This window comes from Pygoscelis adeliae, unplaced genomic scaffold (assembly GCF_000699105.1).
Source record: "Pygoscelis adeliae isolate BGI_AS28 unplaced genomic scaffold, ASM69910v1 Scaffold130, whole genome shotgun sequence".
NCBI classification, from domain to species: domain Eukaryota; kingdom Metazoa; phylum Chordata; class Aves; order Sphenisciformes; family Spheniscidae; genus Pygoscelis; species Pygoscelis adeliae.
The window spans coordinates 196,681-218,149 of NW_008824031.1; the positions used below are offsets into that span (position 1 = coordinate 196,681).

General features: G+C 36.8%; 1 protein-coding gene across 1 annotated transcript in view; it reads left to right on the forward strand.

Annotated features, from left to right (window-relative positions):
- The first annotated feature begins 206 nt into the window (after positions 1-206).
- The window catches only part of NUDT14 (nudix (nucleoside diphosphate linked moiety X)-type motif 14), a 39,277-nt gene continuing 18,014 nt past the window's right edge, over positions 207-21,469 (forward strand). The window contains exons 1-4 of the mRNA XM_009327505.1: positions 207-233; positions 2,539-2,600; positions 6,174-6,217; positions 21,049-21,113. Of these exons, the coding sequence (XP_009325780.1) occupies positions 2,550-2,600; positions 6,174-6,217; positions 21,049-21,113 (160 nt within the window). The 5' untranslated portion in view covers positions 207-233; positions 2,539-2,549. The remainder of the gene's footprint in view (positions 234-2,538; positions 2,601-6,173; positions 6,218-21,048; positions 21,114-21,469) is intronic.

The window sequence follows — 21,469 nt, forward strand, 5'->3', positions numbered from 1 at the left end:
GAACTGTTCCCACTACATATGTTTAGTGCCTATCACAATGGGTCGCCAAACGTCGTGTTGTCTCTCCTGTAATGTAAACAGCAAGAAGCTAATCTTTGTCACCGAGATTTTTTTTTTCTCTTTTAGTGGCATATGTGAAGTTAGTTTGCTTATTTTGGATGTAGGTCTCCAACATTTTAAGTGATCTGCTTGCGTGGCCTGTTAGCAGTCTCCTCAAAAATCCATAATACAAGGTATGAACCCTTTTTACTAAGGTGGTTTTGGTGTGACTTTACAGTTCTTGGCAACTTTGGCTTTGTCTGTCCAAGCAGAAGTTTTCTGTGATTAAACATGGGAGATGACATAGGGCAGTGCCTTTAATTCAGTCGCTTTTTAAATTACTAAATACTTAAATAAGGCACATAACATAGGAGAAGCTTTCCGTAGATTTTGGGTAAAGATTGTTTCTGCTTCAGTCACGTGTTGTCTGTCCAGAGGTCATTACAAGAAGTCATTTAAATCAGTGCAAATCCAACATAAATTTTGATTTGTTGAATGGTCTGAACTCCCAACAGAGTAACTACAGGAAATCTGTTACTGTAAACCTGAGTGTTGAGGAGTTATTTTAGGCACCCTTGTGTGATGTTGTGAAACAACTATTACATAGAGTTAAAGGAAGCATTTAAAGAGGTTTTGTGAGTGTTCTTGCACCTGTTACACTAACATGTTTTCGGTTTACTCTGCAGAATAAAACTTCTAATAAAATCTAAGAAGTATAAACCTTTAATTACGCGTGTTTAAAACATACATGTAATACAGTAGGTGTTTCAGAAGCTATCAGTTAATTGTTTTATACATAAAACAAGCAAGGCAACCTTCTCTGTGCAGCTGCTGGACTTTAGCACTGGTTCATTGAAAGGAGACAGTTCAGTGCCCAGATAAGCCTTAGCCTTTCTCCTCAGGTAGCCAGCTATGGCATAGTGCTTCTGTATTATGAGAAATAGTGAATAATTGTTTCACATTCACCATCTCCATGTCGTTCATGATTTTACAGACTTCTGCCATGTCAGCCCTTAGTGTGGCACTGTACGTAGAATACCTTTAGCCTCATGGCACAGCCTGCTGTACCACTATCCTTTTCTCTTCCTCATCTTGAAACTCAGTAGCATTGGAATGGTGCAGGTCGTCTTATTTGTAACTGGGGCACCACAAATCTAACTCACTTCCATTATTTATAAACAGGTCCCATTCTTTGGGAGGGTCCTTGGAGATGGTCCTTGAGGAAAGGCCTACATCTGTCTCTCTAAACTTGTGTTTAAGTACTTATTCCCTCCATTTGAAAAAGCTGCATCTACAGAGAAATTGTTGTGAGTCCCAGCAGGGCTGTACACAACAGTAGAGACCACAGCCAAACTGAGGGGGGTTTGGTTTGTTTGGGTTGGGGGTATCAGTGTAACACTGAGCTGAGTACTGGTACGTGTGGAGACACATTTACCTGACCTATGAGCTGATTCAAGAGCTTCTCAGGTGGCAGACCTTGTATGGGTGCTGCCCTCAGGGACAAGATAGGGGAAGGCATTCAAGCTGCCCCAAATTAAGTGTAGAGGGAAACTCCCAGGTGACTTGTTTCAGAGCATGTCCAGGGTCTGTCACATGTGGAGCACACCCCATATCGCCATAACATCAGTGCCAGTGAATGTTTCTTCCTACAGCATTAGCAGAACATGTCCTTTTTATTTTCTTTATTGGTTAGCCTGGGCTAAGTCTTAGGCGGGTTGATCTAGTAAGCAAAAGTTATCCTTTGCGTAGGTATCCTGACAGCAATTTGACCATGTTGTTCAGGCATATATAGCCTAAGGTAGTGGAGGAAAGCAGAAGACAGAGATATCCCTGGTGCAGTGATTCTTAAGGCATTTTAGCCAGAGATAGAGAGAGTGTAGGTGGGAAAAAGAATGGTATTTTGATTATAGGCTTCAATACAACTTCAGTACAAGTCCAACTTATCCGTAACAGACGGTGTGAACAGGCTCCTGCCTGTAATTATGGCAATGAGCAGGTGCAGGAGGAGCCTTAGGAGAATGATTTCAAGGATGGAAGGAGGACATCTCAAGTATGGGTGGCATCATAAACAGCTCTCCACTGGTAGGAGTCACATCTGCTGAACTTGCATCCACTGTCAACACTTGTCTAGCAGAGAGCTCTTTGCAGTGCGTGGTTGTCCTGGAATCACTTGAACCAAAAGGGATTGAGTTCTCCTTGTGCAGACTGTCAAGCTAGTAGCATACTGTTGTAATTCTAAGTTGTCAATGCCATTATCAAGTCAGTCTTATAGACAAGATGAGCAGGACTTGTGACACACTATTGCACATTCAAATAGTACAGAAATGGCTATTAGTGCTTGCTTTTCAGGGTGAGGGGAGGACTGTTTAATTTGGATGCCTTTTTGAGGGATTGTCTTTTGACACCCTTCAGCTGCCTTTTGTCAAAGGCTTGGAAGAGTATTCTGGGGAAGCATTGCTGTATGCTTCCTCTGTTCTTAAATTTTCCTTTCGCTGTTAGAGCCAGGCAAGATGGACATCTCATCTGACCTGATAGGGCTTTCTTACGCAATTTGTGCTTATGTAAGTAATCTGTCTTCTGTGTAATATGAAACGAAGTTGTCTCACATGCTGCCTCTCCTGGAATACAGCTTTATTAATTTACACATACTATATGCACTAGTTCAGCATTGCAACATCACAGAACCTGATCACTGAGCGTAGAACTAGAGCGTGATTACTTTGTGATTAAAGATTTACCAAATCAAATATGTGTTATACAAGGTTGTTGCAGCATCAGAACTGCTCTTCTGAACAGATAAAAGCTAATATAAAATATTTTTGACATATTTGTCTTTATAAAACTTCACAGGACACGTTTCCTATTTGAAGAATAATTTTTTAAATCTTTCTCAAGTGTAGTAATATACTCCTTTCTCCTTCCTGATGTCAGTGTTTAGATCTCCCAGCATGCAATTATACTTACTTCTCTCACTTCATTGAGAGATACTTTGATTGTTCCTTTTTAGACATTGGAGAATGGACTATTTTAAAATAATTCAAATATATATGTTTATTAAAATGAAGAGCATTAAGGGTTTGAGAGAGCTTTTGTATTTCACAAAGATACTTCTCTTTTTTGGGAGTGATGTTGACCATTGATACCTTTGATTCTTTCCAACTATCTGTAACTGTGGTGATAGGAGAGCATTGTTAAAGACCAGGATATACGGAATGGAACAGTTTAACAAGTAATCATGGCTACTTGGCTTTTAAAAGCATGAATCTTGATCAGTTTCAGCAATTAATATTTTTGTCTTAAAGATAAGATAGAGATATTACATACAGCTTGATATACTTGGTCAGAAACTGGTTAGAATTAATGTTCTGTAAAGTATGTAAAGCAGCATAAGAACCATTGGTAACTGTTTACATGCTATTAATAATTAGCAACCTTCATACTAGTCTGTTAGGAAAGAACCACGCATTGGGTACAATAGAAACTCAACTCCATACGGTTGGGTTCAAATTACATTTGACTTGGACAATAAGGCATGAATGGGGCTCATTTGAGTTTCTGCCACTGTAAACAATGAGATGTTGGAATGTTTCATTTGTTTATTGATTTATTTATTTGGACAGGTGCAGGTTGATCATATGAAATAATTTTTTATTCAAATATAGGCAGAAAATAGCTTAACAAACATTGTCCAGTCAGAGTGTATGATGATAACTAACATCTTGAATGGACAGACTCAAATTAATTTAGCCTGTAGCTGGTTTTGTATTTGGCTCTTAAACTAATCAAATCATGTTCTAGAGAAAGTGCTTTATGTACTGTCCAGCCACTTAGAAAATTTAGATTTTATTTTCTGATTAATTTCTTTTTAGGTACTAAGTTCCTTCTTCTACTTTCTGTTAAGAATTATGTGCACGTCTGTGAGGTAGATCCTGTTAATGCTAATGGGGCTCATCCTTGAGAAGAGGTCATTCAAATCTGATGGATCCCATCTGGATGAGGATCATTCTCTAGGGTGTAATTTTCCTCAGCTATTTGAAACCCTTTCCTAAGTGCTCCAAAGCAATCAGGTTCTATAATTTGCAAAATGGAGGAAAGAGCCAGGAAGATTGTTGCTGGGATCATACATTAGGAAGTGGTATCACAGGACTAATAGCCTAAATTAATGCAAGGAGTGCCTTGATTCAGGCTTTTTTTGTCTTCTCCATCAGCTGGACACCTGCATTTCTCCCAAGTGGACACTACAAAGGGAGAATGGATGATGGTAGCACATCTTGCCATTTGGGGCAGGGGAAGGTTGAAACTGAAGTATCAATTTGAAAGTACATGCAGAAGACATTATCCTTGGTCCACAGTTTCCCAACTCACTCATGTCAAATAGAAAATTGCACAGCAATCTGCAAACAAGAGAAAATCCCACATATACATGTCTCACAGGTAGAAATAAACCTACAAAAGGATTGAGTGGACCTAACACATTTAATACCTTAAATTATCTTACCACACAACATAGCCTATGCTATTAAGTTCAAGTGTTACAACTATGTGTTGTGTCATAGTCCTTTCAAAGTTGTTCCTCTACCTCTCACCAGGTGGAACAGATTGGATATACACTCAGCTTGATAAACAATGGCTTTAATATTTCAGTTCACACTGAGAATTTGCTGTCTTTATTTCTCTTTCAACATTATATTGCATTTAAACAATGACAGGGCTTCTCTTCTAATGCACGCGTTTGATTCCTGTCAATGCTAATAGAAGGTATGTGCAGACACCAATGGAAGAGTAGACTAGAGTTTCTCTTGAGGTGAACAACTGTTTATAATTAGAGTTGTGGGAATGAAGGAAAACCCAGCTAGCAAGCAAACAGTCACTCTTCCAAAAAGCTTGGTAAACTCATAAAGCTCAGGAGCTTAATCTCTGAACCAGAGTGCTTGTTATCTAATCCCCACCAGCTGTTGTGTACTTGGTAGCCATGACATCTGTAATAGAGCTGAAGCGCCTGTCTATATTGGTTGGCACCTTTACCCACCAACTGAACTTGATTCTTCTTTCATTGCTTACATTTACCTGCTTTAAATCATTAACCAGTTGCTCAGGGTTTGATCATCCATTTAACCATACTTTATAATAGAGAGCTTGTGCTGCTTTTCACATTAAGCATATTTTAGGTATGTAGGTTTTCAGCAGGTCTGGTTTTTGCCTTGCTAATAAGAGAAAGGTATCAACCAAAAGAATTTCTTCTGGTTGCAGAGTGTTTCCTTATATATACTTAAAACTGACCTAGGAGTGAAATCTCTTGACTTGTATTTCAGCTGAAAAATACCGTCACACTTCTAATAAGCAGGGTGAAGAATTATATACGTGTCTCTGTTAACTGGTGTGTATGAATTGATACAGGTGATTATAGAAGGTAGAATATAAATGTAAGCAAGTGTGTACGTGTTCATTGTAACTGTGGAAGAATGCTTGTTTTCAGGGATTGGTTTCAGCTGTGCTGTGGTGGGTGTCATTTTTTTAAGATAGCAGAGGACAGAAATTGGCCCAACTTGAGAATAGAATCCATTTTAAGTCTCCCAGTTCTTGGGTGAGTGCTGTGACTTCACGCCTACTGTTTGACAGTATCCTCACCACCACAAGCAGCGCAGAGTAACAGCTGTTGGGCCTTGTAAGGGGTTAGAGGGAAGGATGTCTTGTTCCTGGATGCCAAATGAGTTTGGTTAGGAGATAAGCGCTGAGCTGTCCTCCTAAGATAATACCATTTCTGGACATGGAAGAACTTAGATCTATGGGTTATTTTACTGGTTAAAACTTAGCTGCTTATAGCTTCCTAGCACCTGAATGATTAGATTGGGAATCTGAAATTGATACTGTGGCCAAAATTGGGCCCAAAGACTACCACAGTCTTAAGTTAGCTGTCAGCATAATATTATGGATCTAAGATTTTGAACTGTCCTAAGGCAATTCTCAGCGTCTATAACACTTACTGTCAAAATCCAGAATAATGGTCTCATAAATAAAACCAACTATACCAAGTTTGCAAAGAAATGCCTGTTAAAATTTTGTTAAATTTCATTATAGTCAGTTTTCACTTGGAATTAACTTTACTGATGGATTTATTTTTTTTTTCCCCCCAGAATGGCACTAAGAAGTTCTGGGATTTTATGAGGACACATGACAGGTAACAGATGGAATCACGTTATTTCCTTTTGTCTTTATGTTGTTTTTCATACTGTATTCTCTTCCACTGGTCAAATCTTATTGATGTGGAGTCACTTCTTTCTCTTCCAACTTCCTCTTCAATTCTCACTTCTTGTGTAATACTTGCAGATCGTTCTCTACTATTTTAGACAGAATTAGCAGAAATTTTGAAATCTCCTCATGGTTTATTATGTTTTCCGTAAGTTTAGTCTGTGCTTGACTTTTCAAATATTAGAGTTTTGGCACATGATATATTGTACATTTTAATGATTACATAGAAGGTGGAACTGAAAGTTTGGATTGTATAACACTTTCTTTTTTGAGTGTGAATATATCACCTGAAGGAAGGACTCTGCCCCCCACATACTTAACCCTATTGTTATTTGTGCCATTAAACGGTCTAGTCCCAAGTATGTGACCATACTCTCTCACCTGTGAATATGCAATTCCAGGAATTGTCCTAACATAAAGACTGTTAAAAAGCAATCTAAAGTTATGGTCATACTGTTTGATTTTTTTCAGTGGCAATTACTTGGAATAAGGTACAGATTCTGTTTTATGTTTGAGTAATTCCTAGTATTATGCTAACTTTTTTATTTTAATCCTTTCCATTACTGCTATATAAGGATGTTTTAGGCAAAGCCTAATTCAAGTAACTTTGCAAATGCCTGAAACCTCTCCTAAGCGCATGGGAAGAAATGGATGGCCAGCAACTTAGTTCTGTCTTTCCAATTGTATTTCTCCGATCAGGGAAGAAAAGCAGTTAACTCCCTTCAAAGATCAGTTCATGCAAAATTATAACAAATAGGGTGTATATGAAACAGGCCCAGTCTCAGAGTTATTAAATACTAAAATATTCATATGACTTTTTAAAAGTATAAATATTAATCTAGTCACTGAAAATTCAGGTATTAGAAGATAAAAATTAAAAGCAAAAGTAACAATGTTTCCCTAGAAAAAGCTTTTCTAAATCTATTAAATGTAAATCATGTAGCAAAACACTAATGGCAAAAGAAATTGTGACTTGTAACCAGAACCATGTTGAGATGTATTCTTCTTGTGTGTGAAATAAGTAGGTAAGATCAATTGCATTTTTTTTAAATTCTTCTCTGTTGGAATTCTCTAAATCCTTACAGTGATTCTTTTTGTGTGTAGGTAGGTACCTGGGATGGACAGAAAGTGATAGCAACACTTTTTATCAATATAAAGGTTGTGAAGGTAAAAGTGCCAGAAAGACTGTGAAAATAATAGCTAGATTAAAAATGTCTGTACTGCTTGAGAATGAGGACAGAAAAGGGAGTGATATTTCGATACTGAACTTCACACATGCTTTTGGAATTTGCCTGGAAGACAGTTCTGTCTTTGCACTTTGTCTCTCCATATGGGCATGTGCCTGGATTTATGATCGCAGATACAAAGGCTGAAATGATAATTGATTGCTGGAAATTTAATATATGCCCTGTACTTTCAAGCAAGTGAATCCAGCCTCAAGTCACAGTGCTGAGAACATGACTTCCAGATGAATAATTTGTATTATTATTTTTGTTTAAACTTTAGATTATCGCTCTGTGATAATGTGTGAATATATGCAACTAACTGAGTGGGGTAAATATTAAAGGATCAGTTTTCCATGAACTTCTTGAGAACAGTATTTCTGAAGGACTTTTGTGGACATTTTTAAAATAGTTGAGAACATAACTGTATGAAAAGGCTGCGGCCACATGTCATGCCAGTCATCTCTGGTCACATAACATTTGTTAGCTTCAGATGTACAACAGCTGCCATCCTAACTTATTAGCGACTACTATTGAACTGTAGAATGTCTAACGCTCTTTCACAAGTAAAGTCAATGCAACTTCTGACACCAAAGGTAATAACGTGAACTTTCTGTATAGGAAATCCATGGTTTTGCATAAATTCTATTTGTGAATATGAAGCCAATTATTATCAGATAGATCAGTCAGGTTCAAAATTCCTTACAATGCATTAAGCCCTACATTTTACTGTATTTTAATAGGACAGCTGTGATGCTAGTTGTATGGAAAAGTCACGTTGTCTAGTTGCTGAAGAGTATAGAGGACTTCATACTTAGAGGGCACTTAGAGGTTCGTTACTCTTAATGAAGGATAAAATCTTGAAGAAGAGGAGGGGTTTCCGGGACACAAGTCCTGTTGGTCAGTATTTCCTAGTGGGTATGTCTTCTTCAGGAAGATTGTAGGTGCTTTCCAGAATTAAGATCCCTTTTCTGTCATTAAGACCCCTTTTTCAAAAGTACTCAAAACTTATTTTACTTCTGAAAATGCTGTAACAATGTTAAATGCTCCAAATTTTTTAAAAAGGGCTGTTCACCTAAATTGTACATACATATTGCCAGATCTGTAAAGTACACATGTATATATTATATATTTACATATAATTGGTATGTATAATGAATCTAATGATACTGTATACACAAAAAAATACTGAGCTAATCATATAAAAACAGACATTGAGCCTAACTCATGTCTTTATCTGTCATCCTCTTTCATCAGCATAAGTAAACGTTTGCTTAAGACTGACTTCTTTGCTGTATGACAGTGAACTGAGAGCTTGTGTGCTGGGTTCCTTTGGGGCCCCAGTGTTCTTTCTCATTTCAAATGAGGTCAACATAAGCCAATATTCAACAGATATTCAGAATATAGTCTTAATATATTAGTCTTAGCAAGAGAGATTAAGTTATTTTTGTATAAATTTATCCTTTCCAACTGTTCGGATGAACAGCTGATTAAATTATACAAAGACAAAAACATGAGGACTGCAGTAGTCATTTCATTTGCCTTAAGTGTGAGTCACCTCATTTTAAAATCTCACAATATATTGCAGTAGGTCAAGATCGTTTAACCATATGCAAGCTGGGGTGACACTAGCACAAGCTGAATTAGCAGATTTTTTTATTAGATATTCCTTTTTTTTCTTCTTTTTTTTCTTCTTAGTTATTGCAGATGTGGGCTTGAGTCTCCAGTGTGTGGTTCCTGAGCTTTCTTAAGATCAAAACTGTTCAGAACTAGGGTATCAGTCCTGGAGTCACCTCTGCTTTATTCAGTTTGTAATTTCTGCTGAACATATAATTGCTTGCTCTCAATCCCTATGCCAGTTAAAGAAAAAAAAAATACTTTTTGCAAATTTTTTACTGGCCACACAATAAACTGTTACAAAGGCAAACCTTCAAAACCTGTGTTGTCAAAAGTCAGTTGAGTGTCAGCATAGACAAAAGCGGCAGCATTTCCTACCATATTGGGGTTTAAATTGTAACAGAAGGAAGACCCAGGACACAAAGACATACTCACGGAGAGTAGTTAAGTCCTGGAACACTTTGCTCAGACAGGTTGAGGAACCTCCATCCCTGGAGAAATTCAAACCTTGACTGGGCAAGAAATCAGTCCTAACTTAGAAGTTAGTCCTATTTTGAGGAGGAGGTTGGATCAGATGATCTCCAAAAGTCTCTTACAACCTGAAGGTTTCTATGATTTTATAAGTAGATTAAATACTTAATGAATGTTACAGTTCCCATCTGACATCTGTCAAAAATTTGTAAACTTGTCAAGAAATCTGTCAACTTATAAGCCATTTTTGTATTGGAAAATAATGTGTTTACTATCATTCTTGTCCTGTGGAGTTACACTGAAGTTAATCTTTCTTTGAAACATGCAGATGAACATTATCAGAGCTCATTGCAAGGTTTTATTACGTTGTTAGAAACAACAGTGAAGATTACTAAAAAGGAATGAAGAAAAGTAAAAATCCTTGATTACCTCTTTTCAATTGTAATTATTTAACAAGTTTATCGAGGTGGTGCTCCTAAGTGTTACATAGTTCTGGCCTGTTGTGTTAGGCAGTGACACACAGCAAAAGATGCCTTCTGCAGCTATTTTATGCACTGTTTGCGTTTCTAATTAAGTTTACTTTTCCTCTGAATACTCAGCTGATGTGTTTGCTCATTATTAAACATATCCTTACGAAAATCAAGCAGAGTGCAAGAAGTGAAAATTTGAATGCAAGGTGTATTTCAAGATGCTTCTTAAGACTTGGGTCTATCAGAACTAGTTAGCATATTGTGGTGGTGTGATCTGCGGGGGAGGAGTTGTTAATTTTTTTTTTAAGGTCACTGCTTTTAGAAATAAAAAACCTGATCAGGAGGACATTTTCCTTCTGCAAATTTATGGTGATTTTCTGTCAGAACTAGAAACATACCAAATATTACAAAGTAATCATCGATGCCTGTAACAAAAAATTATTCTCTAAAACCAGACTCATGTTCCAGCTATATTCTCCCTCATCCTAATTTTGCTATATTTAGTACAGTAAGAGCCTGAAATGTAATACTTAAGTTTTACATTCATCTACTTTATAAAGCAATAGACCAAGTTCGTTTCAGGTTTCAGCAACTCCCCTTAAACAGATTCAAGGCTTTTAAAAGACATAATTTGGGAACAGATGAAGGTCAATGTACAGTCATGTGCTCGCTTTTGTGCTTTGAGTAATAACGTTCAAGAACAGGAACATAACCGTACCTTTTGCTAGTTGCCAAATAGAAGGACAGCTTTCAAATTGCATTGTGAATGGATATAAAGCAAAGTTATGGCTACTTCTCTATTTAAAAGTATGAAAAATTCACTGTAAAGTACACTACATTTGAATGAAAAAAAAGTTGAGGACACTGAATTGCATGCAAGATTGTTATGTGAGTTCCTCTTAACCCTGAAAACGTCATGTGACAAGGAAAAGGCATTAGGACCAAAAACGTTACAACTCTGCATGCACATTGTACCCTTGTTATGCTGTGGTTTTAACTACAAAAACATGTCACAGTGCCTCAGTAATAGTTCCTGACTTAAAAGTTCTTAACGGAAAAAACTTGATAAGTCTTTTCTTATCTCTCTAAAAGGAGGAGGAAATAATATTCCTGCCTTATAAGATTGGCTTCTTTTAAGTAAAGAGATTAATTTATTTCACATTTAAAACAAATTAAATCCTAATTTAATTTAACTGTTTGCTCAGAAAAGAAGCTTTACAAAGAAAAATGAAAAGTGTAGTTTTCCATCAGGAGGGAGCTTGCAGGGTGAAGGAAACCAAGGCAATCTGCACCGCGGCGTGTTGTCTCCTGCAGGTACCAGCGCTGGGAGTAAACAGAAAGAGGTTCTCAAGGCAAGTTAAAAATGAACATAACTGAGAACGGGAAGATGAATATACTCAACCGGTCACTCTGTCCTCTGAAGTTACCTGGCCGAGTGCTGGCATCTGCGTGCCCCTGAAGTCGGGGAGCACGGCTGCGCAGGGGGGAGCGAGGAATGCTGCCACCGAACAGCTGCGCTGGGAGCCTGCTGCATCCCCGGCCCTGGCCACGAGAGCCGGCCAGGTGATGGGTCGCTAGAGCCACGCGAGTGGCCTGGAGGAGCTGGGGTTGCTATTCTGGCTCCGTGGATGTAGCAGGCAGCTATGGAGACAGCGTGGAAGTCATGTGCCCTGACCACATTATAGGAGTGGATTAAATTCCTTCTCCTATTTCATATGCCAGATCATTTGGGCTTTATGGAAACTTAATCCTCCATGTATTTTTCTGGTTTATGTCCTAGTGTATTATAAGACACCATGAAATTTAACTCAGATGCTTCCTTTGTGCAAGAATTATCACAGTAGCTTTAAAATGGGTAAAATACAGCTTTTTAACATCTTTATAGGTAAAATAAAAATCTTCCTTGGGTGGCATGTGCCTTTTATGTGCAATGATGTGCTGTTGTGCTGTAAACCTTGTCTGTCTTTGTAATGTCTCCTCCAGGGTGTCAATGGTGTGGAATTTTCATTATTATCTTCAAAGATAGTGCAGAAGATAACACAGTGTTTAAAATAAACTGGATGTAGTTCAACAAACAACAAAAATGATGAAAAGTTTAGGGAAATAATAGCTGAGAGAAGGTAATGATGGCTGGGCATGTTCATGCAAAGGGTAACACAACTGAGGAGAAAAATTACTACTTATCACAAAAATGTAAAGGAATGTTATAAAGCAGGCTGGAATCATTTTAATTTCATCAGTAATCAATGACAGAACAAGAAATAGTGTCTGATGTGGGAAGTATTTTTTAAATTGAACACTAAGAAACCATTTTTACCAATAGGCAATAAGACAATCTAGGAAACCATGTTTTGTAATCAGTCATTGAAAACACTCAGGTCTAGACTTGATATCTGTCTATCAAGGATGCTATCAGGATAATGATATTTTTCCTGCTATTAGAAGGAAAAAATGTAGTAGCCTATTAGTTTCCTTCAACCCAAGTAATTACACGATTTGTTTGCATATGATATTTGCAAATAAAATGCACTTAATGCTTGTAGTTTTTTGTTTTTCGTTTTTGGGGTTTTTTTAAGCGAAGGCTTGACAGATCCTCTGCATATGTGCCAGGAATTCTGCAGGTGTATTTACTGTCTTTTAAGATGTCTTATTATGTTGTTACCTTAGGATCTGATCTAAATAAAGTCATAGCAATGAGGCAAAAATAAATAAATTTGATGCTGTAAAGTTATCAGAGAAAAACACAAAATCAAAAGCCAAATTTTCAGATTCTCATTTCACCTTTTTAAATATGTGATATAAAAGCACCATATAGCATATAAATTATTCTCTGCTGTATCATTGAAATAGGGTAAAATGGCAATAAAAACTTTATTGAGGGCATTGCTTCATTGGGAAGTTAAATGTTTGCCTAATTTTAAGAACAGAATCCACAAAAATTCTTAAAACTAAGCAGGTACACAGGAGTTTCGGCTGATTAGTCATAAATTTCTAAATACAGGTTTCTGGTAGCCATATTAGGGGCATCTTGTTTTTACAAATTTAGGAATTTCATTTTTAGTATTTACAATAATATGCAAAATAAGTGGGTATTTTTAATTCTCTTATAGACACTGAAATCAAGATGAGTCTTCCCTCTGCTTCCAGGTGGTTTTGAATTAAACCTGTTCTGTCTGAAGAGTGCCAAAGTTTTACATGGTCTAGAGACAATAGCATGGTCATGGCCTGCATTTGGGATCGGTAAAAATAATCTTATGAAAGCTAGGAAATGTTCTATCATCTGAGTGCCTGTATTTTTAGAATTTCATCTGAAAATATCTCTTGGAAAAGAGGAAACTATTGAAACCATTATTCTCAAAATGGGGAAATTAGGTAAATTGTGAACAACTGACTTTCTTAGTCTATGTTTCTCACTAATGGTGGTGAGACTATATAAATATATAGTCTGGCAAAAGATTGTGTTATTCACTTCATATTTGGGTTTTGGTAGGTAAGAAAGTTGCTGGTTTGTCATCTAATTTAGCTAGGGCAGAACACTCGAGCTTTTTATTTTGTGAACTGTCCTTGAAACCTGATATTGTTTTAAAACTTTGATTTTTGCCATTTCAGAATGGAGTCATACTTACGCCTTTTAGATGGATTATTTATTGGTCTTATTATGTGATAGCATTCATAAACGGCAGTTTCACAAATAATTAGGAATTGGAACAAAAGCCCATCAGGCTCTGACATCTGTTGCACATAATGCCCACAGAGCTTTATTTAATCAAATAAGTTAGACTATAACCTGAATTTATTTATTAAAATATTTTGTTGAAAGAATCCCATTGACATGCAGTGTGTCATTTCCAAGGGTATCCTGGGATACGGGCCAAGATATGACACTTAAAGAATGTTATTGAGAGCAACGTGCTTTGATGTCTCATTTATTTTGCAGTTGAATTTACTTTCTATTTTTTCCTTTGTTATATGAAAATAGGGTGCTGGGAGGATTGTCTATTCCAAATAAGTTGTTCTGCATCATATTCTCTGGTTGGGTACAGATTACTACTTTACAAGTAGATAGAGATCATGTTTTAAAAGTGCATGTATATGGATTTGTTAGCACTTCTTAATTCATTCTTCCACCGGTCTGATGATTAACCAAACATATGCTTCCTGTTTTATGGTGTCATGAACAACTTCCTACTGCAGTTCAGTTTACTGAAACCAATCTTCCTTTTGATTTTTTCCAAAGTAATATTTATTTTCTTAAGTATATGTGTCTCACCACTTTATTCTGGTTTTACTTAGTATTAAATACTTAAGTTGTATTGGAGAAAGCATTCAAATTTCATCAGAATACAGAAGTCTTCTAGATGTCTCTAATTACCTTTTGCCAAATCCACTTTATCTGTGATTAGTATGAAAGGCTGAATGTTTTTGTCAGGAGCTTATAGCTTTGCTTTTGTAATAGGCTGCATTTTAAGCAGCCAATTGGATTGGTGTTGGCCTTTGAAAAATGTAAAATGCTTTGAAGGAAGACTTAAATGAACCAGTAAAGATTGTGCAAGCACACACATTTAATCTCAGGACTATCTGCATTATACTTAAAGCTCTGGGAAACTATAGGAATTGCACTGGAGAATAATCAAAGGGTACAGCTTTATTACACGTCTGTTCTGAAAATGAAGGGACTGTTTTCTCTGGCTTAAAGTACTAGGTGCTGCTCTGATAAAAGGAAGAAGACAGCACTTTAGGTACCACATTAGAAGTTTTCAGGGACGTGAACTGTGAAATTGATGGTGAATTTGAATACAGCTGTAACACAGGGGCTACATGCAATTCTTTCTCATGGTCACCAAAAATAATTTTGAAACAACTTCAGATGAAGTAGGCCCTCCTGACGGATGAATCCTCCCAAATAATTACTTTTGATTGTTAGCTCTCAAACAAGCTTGTGGGTTTTTTGATTATCACTTTAAAATTGAAAGTGCAGTCATTTCTGATTTGAACAAGAAAATGACATTTATTCATTAACATGCTTTAATCCTGATCTGGGGTGTTTCTCAAACATAATATTTTAAAAAGACTAGATGGAATTATAGTCTGGACACAAAAAACAAGATGAAAGATCAATTTGTCAACACTGTATGAACAAAGCAAGCCAAATTCATATAACTTCAAGAAGAAAAACAAATTATACTTTAAAGCTAAAATAATTAGAGGACTTCTAAATGATTTATTTATTTTCTTACTAACTTTCCTTCTAGTATGATTCATAAGCCTTGACATTCTCTCCCTTATGAGATATATAGGCAAAAATATTCCATGTATGTTTTATATTCACATGCTCTCCAGCCGAGATGAATACATCTCTAAATACTTCCCGTGGTTGCACACTACATTTGATTATTTTCTTCTGATTGTATCAAAGGGATTTTTGATACTAAATATTTGCTGAGAGTCAAGGGGACTGGTTAAATCAGTTACTTGCTTTTATTCCTGCATGCCATTTTTGTGTTTCTTTTTTGGAATCTGCCATTCTTTTTTCATTGTCTTCTTTGAGAATGGTAACTGAATTACTGCAGGCTCTGACAGTGTTGCAGGGGTTTTGGTGTTTTGTTTTGGTTTGTTTGTTGCAGTTTTTTAAAATCAAATAACATTACTTCCTAAAGTCTCCACTATGGAGCTGAGATTATTGTTTGTAAGCAGCACAAACAATATTACAGACTTTCAACTAATTTTGAGCTAATTTTTAGCCTTCAAAAGTAGGTGGAAGTGGCTGAGGTTAATAGCTGGGAAGCCCTGGCTTTCAATGTTAACATCAGTCTTTTTTTTAGAAGCTTTATCTTCCATTATTCAATTCTGATCACAATTTGTGTGTGCCATGCTAGACACAAGGAGATCCTGAGTTGCTCTTACAATGATTAAAGAAAGGTCAGTTTCTTTGCCCGTATTGCCTCATCAATTACTTAGCATACTATAGTATTAGTACAAGATTATCTTTAAAAATCCTCATCTCCAGCCTTGAGAGTCTTATTTCATTCACAGAAACACAAGAGAATCTTGTCCTTTTCTTTGCTATTACTATACTGTGATTTTTTTTTAATTATTTTTTAGTTTTGCAAATTCACATTTGTAAAGTATGCATTAAGGGCACATCTAAGAATAATGAAAAGCTGAATCAATCTTTATTTATTAAGGGATTTTAAAAGTTTGTCTCACGAAAAGCAATTAGCAAGTGTTAGCAGTTGCTTGTACATTAACTGTAGCCCAGGTCAACAACTGACAAATCATCAAAATAGAAGATTACCAAACCAATGACTACAAGGTGAAATTACATTTCTACCTAAAAAAAAACCCAACAAAAAGCAAAAAAAACCCTCAGACCAAAAAAAAAACAGCGCAAAAAAAAAACCAAACCCCTAACCCCCACCCCCCAAAACCTTCCTTCAAGTATTGGAGCTCTAGAAGTACATGTTCTTGTAGCTTTGGCAAAGCTCATTTGCTGATCTTAATTGCTAGGATGTATTTCAAAAGAATTAACTTTCCGTCTGTCCATATGTGTGTGCACATTTTAACAGGATGTCAGTTTTCATCTGTCCCCTACCTCATAACTGTTGTGGTCAAATACTGCGTTTTTTACATTGTTCCTAGAAACACCACCTTCCTTTCTCAGGTTTGAGTGTGTGGAGTTGTAGTATTTCTATATAAATGCCTGCTCTGCCGGAATGTCATAAAGCATGTTACCATGAGTTCAATAAATAGAGAGCTGTACTCTGAGTTGGGGGAAGGAAAAAATTTGGAAATAGTTTTCTAGGCCAATGGCACACAATGGAGTCACTTTCTGAACTCCTGTAAGAGGTGTTTTGAACCGTAAAGGTTGTATTCAGGTGGATATCTTCTCTTTCAATGAGAGTCTTAAAGGTGGAGAAGGAATTAAGATTCTGGACTCCTGTGTTGCAGATGTCCATGGGTCAGTTGTATGTAATTTCTGTACATTGACTTAGACATTTTAGGGAAGCCAAATATCCATCAGAGAATCCTAATACTTACCTATTTCAGGTGGGGTTTTCTTTGAAGTTTAAGCGGTTAAATGCTACGTGGGATCCTTGACTGAATAGTTAGAATCCCTTTAAGAAAACATTGTGTTAGATACCAAGACCAGGCACACTTGAAATGCAAGCTTGAGTACAGGAAAAGCTCAAGTACAGGTTAGCTGGTCTGTGTCGATATGTCCTGCTAACATTTTAGGTACTTCTTTCTTAAAATATTTTAAGACTACCCTATTTGTTCTTATATTTATAGAAAGAACAGTATCCTACATTATTGCCCAGTAACCTGTTTACACGCCTGCTTTCTTTGGGAAAAAGTCCTGTAGTTGGAGTAGTGATTTATTTTATGTATAAAGTGAGCAGGAGCTACTGCAAGGGGAAGACGAGGAGGGGTTGGGCTGAAAGCTAAGCAGCCCTGTGGTCTTTACCAGCCCTGGAAGACACTGTATAAACCTGTGTCATCTCTTAATATGTTGTCTTTCTGTTCGGTTGTAGTTCCTAAAACAGCCACCTGTGCAAGATGGTGTGGCTATTAACATTATTATTAACATTAACACTATTTTTAATAATCATCCTAAAGATGCAGCGCAAAGGAGCCACGTCTCCTTCATTGGTCCGAGGTGATCTATGTCTTACAGAAGCAAATCATAGCTCCTGAACGACACATAGAGCACATTTCAGAGTTTTCTTCTCAGCCCCCTCTTGCTTACAGAGGTGGCATGCCCACTGGCAGTGGCAGGTACCGAACGTGATACCTGCGTGCAACAGTTGTGCTGTGTGCTTGTTGAGTCCCGGGTGCAGGTCTGTGGCTCAGTGGCATTGCGTTTGCATTAATGACCTCTCCTTTTACACCAGCAATTTCCCTGAGTGTCAGCTGCTGGAGGAATAGCCAGCAAAGATGTACAACTGTGGTATATGGTAAAAAGCAATAATCTGCCACCCAAAATGAAAAGGTTGGCAGGTCTAAGCTGAGACAGTGTTTCGTTTGTGCAGATGTGTTATAGCTTGTTTTTAAAGTATGGAGGCAAGTTTTGGATCCATCATGATCCTTTTACATCTGAGTATTCTTTTCCTTCGTAAAAAATAACAAAAAAGTGGTCTTGTGCTCCTCTTTGGGACATGGGCACATGAAGCCTGTTGCTAGGTTAGGACCTTTGATGTCCGTTTCAGATTAAATTCTTGTCTAGGATTCCTGCCTTTTTTAGGAAATTTGGCTGGGCTTTTCTTTTCTTTTCTAGTGGTTCTGTGTGATTTTTCTCTGATAACATACAGCTTGGGCTTTGTTTATCTTTTGTATCTTTTATTTGTGGAGATGTTCCCAAAAGTCATTGTGAATGTTTTAATTTTTTATTTTATATGTTTACTCTTTATTGATCACTTTAAAGCTTATAGATGCATATATAATATTTTAAAATAGGATTGGTTGTAATATTTTAAAGGGAATTGCCTTGAAACATCAAATAGCCTTGTAATACCCTGTGGTATGATACCACTGAAAGATGTATTTGCAAGTCTGTTTTTGTCGTAGTACTTTTTGGTAGCCTGTATCATCTGTAAAAATAGTAATCTCGAAATAATGTTGTAGTGAATTCTCTGTATGATGATTTAAAACTCCAGAAGATAAATACTTTCCTTATCTTATAGGCCAGACCGAACAGCTGAACCTAGATATTTGGGTCGTTGCAGCAATAAAGAAACCCACTGAAAGCAGTGGCTCAGCGGATCCTCCACTTAGATGAATTGAACAGTCTTGCCCTAACTTTCTGTAATACTCAAATAACTGTCCTGAATGCAGCTTCAAATGGGTTTTCAGAAGTTACAGTCCTAGTGACCTGTGGAAATATTTCATGTTATATTGTTTCTTGTGGAATAAGAAATACCAAACGGCATTCGTAATGTCACACTCCTCCTAAGAAGGCGTAATTCTGAACTTTCTACTCCATGACTCTCCTACTCTGACAAGAAATATTAGAACTTGTGTGTTGTGGTTTGTTAAAAAATGTAAATTTATATTCAAAATTGTTTGTCAGTCTCTCAGAAAATTAGAAGTAATTAAATAGAAAGTTCTACAGATTTGTGCCGTTTCTGTACCCTCTCATCTCAAGATGGTGTGAGAAGCAGACAATTGTAATAACTTGCTGCTACTCCTTTCCAGCTTAATTTGATCTTGTTCCTTAATTCTGACAGATTGTTTTTAATTTTCCCATCTGTTCCATAAAAATCACAAGTGATTGACTCTTAGGAAAAAATAATGTCTAATAGCTGAGACATTTTTAATGAGTTGGTATGAGTTATTTAATGAGACGTGCTGAAGAAGGCAAGCCAAGTGAAAGATTGGGCCTGGAGTGGTGGATGTAAAGAAAGGTAAAGGGCAACCATATGCTTCAGGAAATCTCTACTCTTCTCTTTAACCTCAGCGTTAGACTGCTGCTGTCTCCAATTTCAGGCAGTGCACATCCTTAGACCCATGGACAAAAAGCAAAGGTTCAGTAGCAGTAATTCCTTTTCCCCTTTTATTTAGTGCAATGTCTACCCTCAGACAGTACTGCTTTGGGGAGAGGAACAGTCATGAAAAGCAAAAAAAAAAGAATAATACTTACGTAAACTTAAAAACATTGCAGGCTGTGGTTTAACTTCATCTCTTCTAGCAACCTACACCGTAACTCCCAGTATTCTGGTGTTAGGTCAGAAAGAACCCCCGTGCCAGTAAACAGAGTGACTGTTCTCCTCCAGCCTCTCTGAAGGCTAAAACCCTTTGCTTTAAAATTGCCTGCAAATGACATCTCCTGGGGCAGGAAGCCATCAATATGCAGTATGGGTCTTTGAGAATAGCAACCATGAATATAAATGTTAACATCTGGACTTCTCCCTTCTGTTTTGGTTTTAATATATTATTATAATAAACATTAACATTATTTTTAATAATCATCAAATAGCAGTTTCTCTGGCAGCCTGAGACTTCATTATTAAATCAAATGGTGAAAATAAACATACAGCTCTTTTACAAGGAAAGTTGAAAGTTTGACTCAACTCTGCAAATATGCCATTGTTAGTCTAATCTATTGTAGAATTCATAGAATAATGAATTAACTTTCCAATTGCATATAGTGAGGCATAACAAATGAGAGAATGCTGCCATGGTAATGAGCAAAATATACACTTGTTTAATGGGCTACCGACTAAGGAGAGAGACTTTTGTCTGCATTTTTTTTACCTAGTAAAATCTAAGAGTAATTTAAGTGAAAAAGAGAGCAGGGAACATCAGTACTCCACACCTTTAGAGTATCTCCAAATACTCAGCCTGACAGGTTTCCCTATGACATGTATTTCAAACAACCAAAGAGGATGGGGGAAAGATTAATATGTGACTTTCAAACTACTGAATGTGGTAACAGTTAAAACTGCTTCTGGTTTAAATTTGTACAAAATTGGACTTGGATGATGGCTGTTTTAAGGCCCAAGCTCAGCAAGTAGCCGCAGATAGGAGATGCTCTGTGCTTATAGAGAAGTCTCTGCTCTGAATGAGACTAGACTGTGCCTAAGAGTTAGATTATCCTAATCTGGGACTGATATAAGGGAAGAAAATGTTTTTATTTTTAATGATTTTTTTCCTCGTTATTACTATCTAGTAGCAATGTTCCTAGAGTTGGACTTTTTTTTTTTCTGTTGGGGAGAAGGAATTGATTGGTGGCTTACTTTGTCTGCATGGCAGGAGAAAAAAGTGACTTAATTTTGGGTAAATTCTCATGGGCTTTGGGAACATGACCCATTATCTATCCCTCTTGATGGATTTTGTACAAGGATCTTGTTGCGTTGTGGCTTTAGTAATAAATCTTCTATGTATTTATGTAGTTAAAATTAAATTCACAAGATGTAAGTTTAATAGTTCTGCATTAATCCTTCATAAAGCATTGATCTTTTGTTTTTTATCTTCCTCCTCAGTGTGTCAATCCTGATCTTTAATACTTCTCGGCAGTGCTTTGTTGTGGTGAAGCAGTTCCGCCCAGGTAATCCTCTTTTTTTTTAGATTTACTTTTGCTCTCTAGTGAAGCAAGCTTTTAAGGGCTTAGCAGTTAAAAGTTGGTGCATCCGTGGTGATAAAATCTTTGTTCTATATTCTGTTTCTTTGTATGATAGCCCACCCTTTTCAGTTGGTCAGAATTTCTAACCAGGGAAATTTCCTGGTTAGATGAAATGAAATGATCAGAGTAGCCTTACATTCTGCTTTTGGACTAGTCATTGTCCTCTTTTGGATGAAATTACAAAGAGGTCTACAATGATCATGCGATAGATTGCTTTTACTTCAAGTTCCTTCTTGACCTATCTAGTATTTAGTAGGCAGCTTCTGTGCAGAAAAAAAATA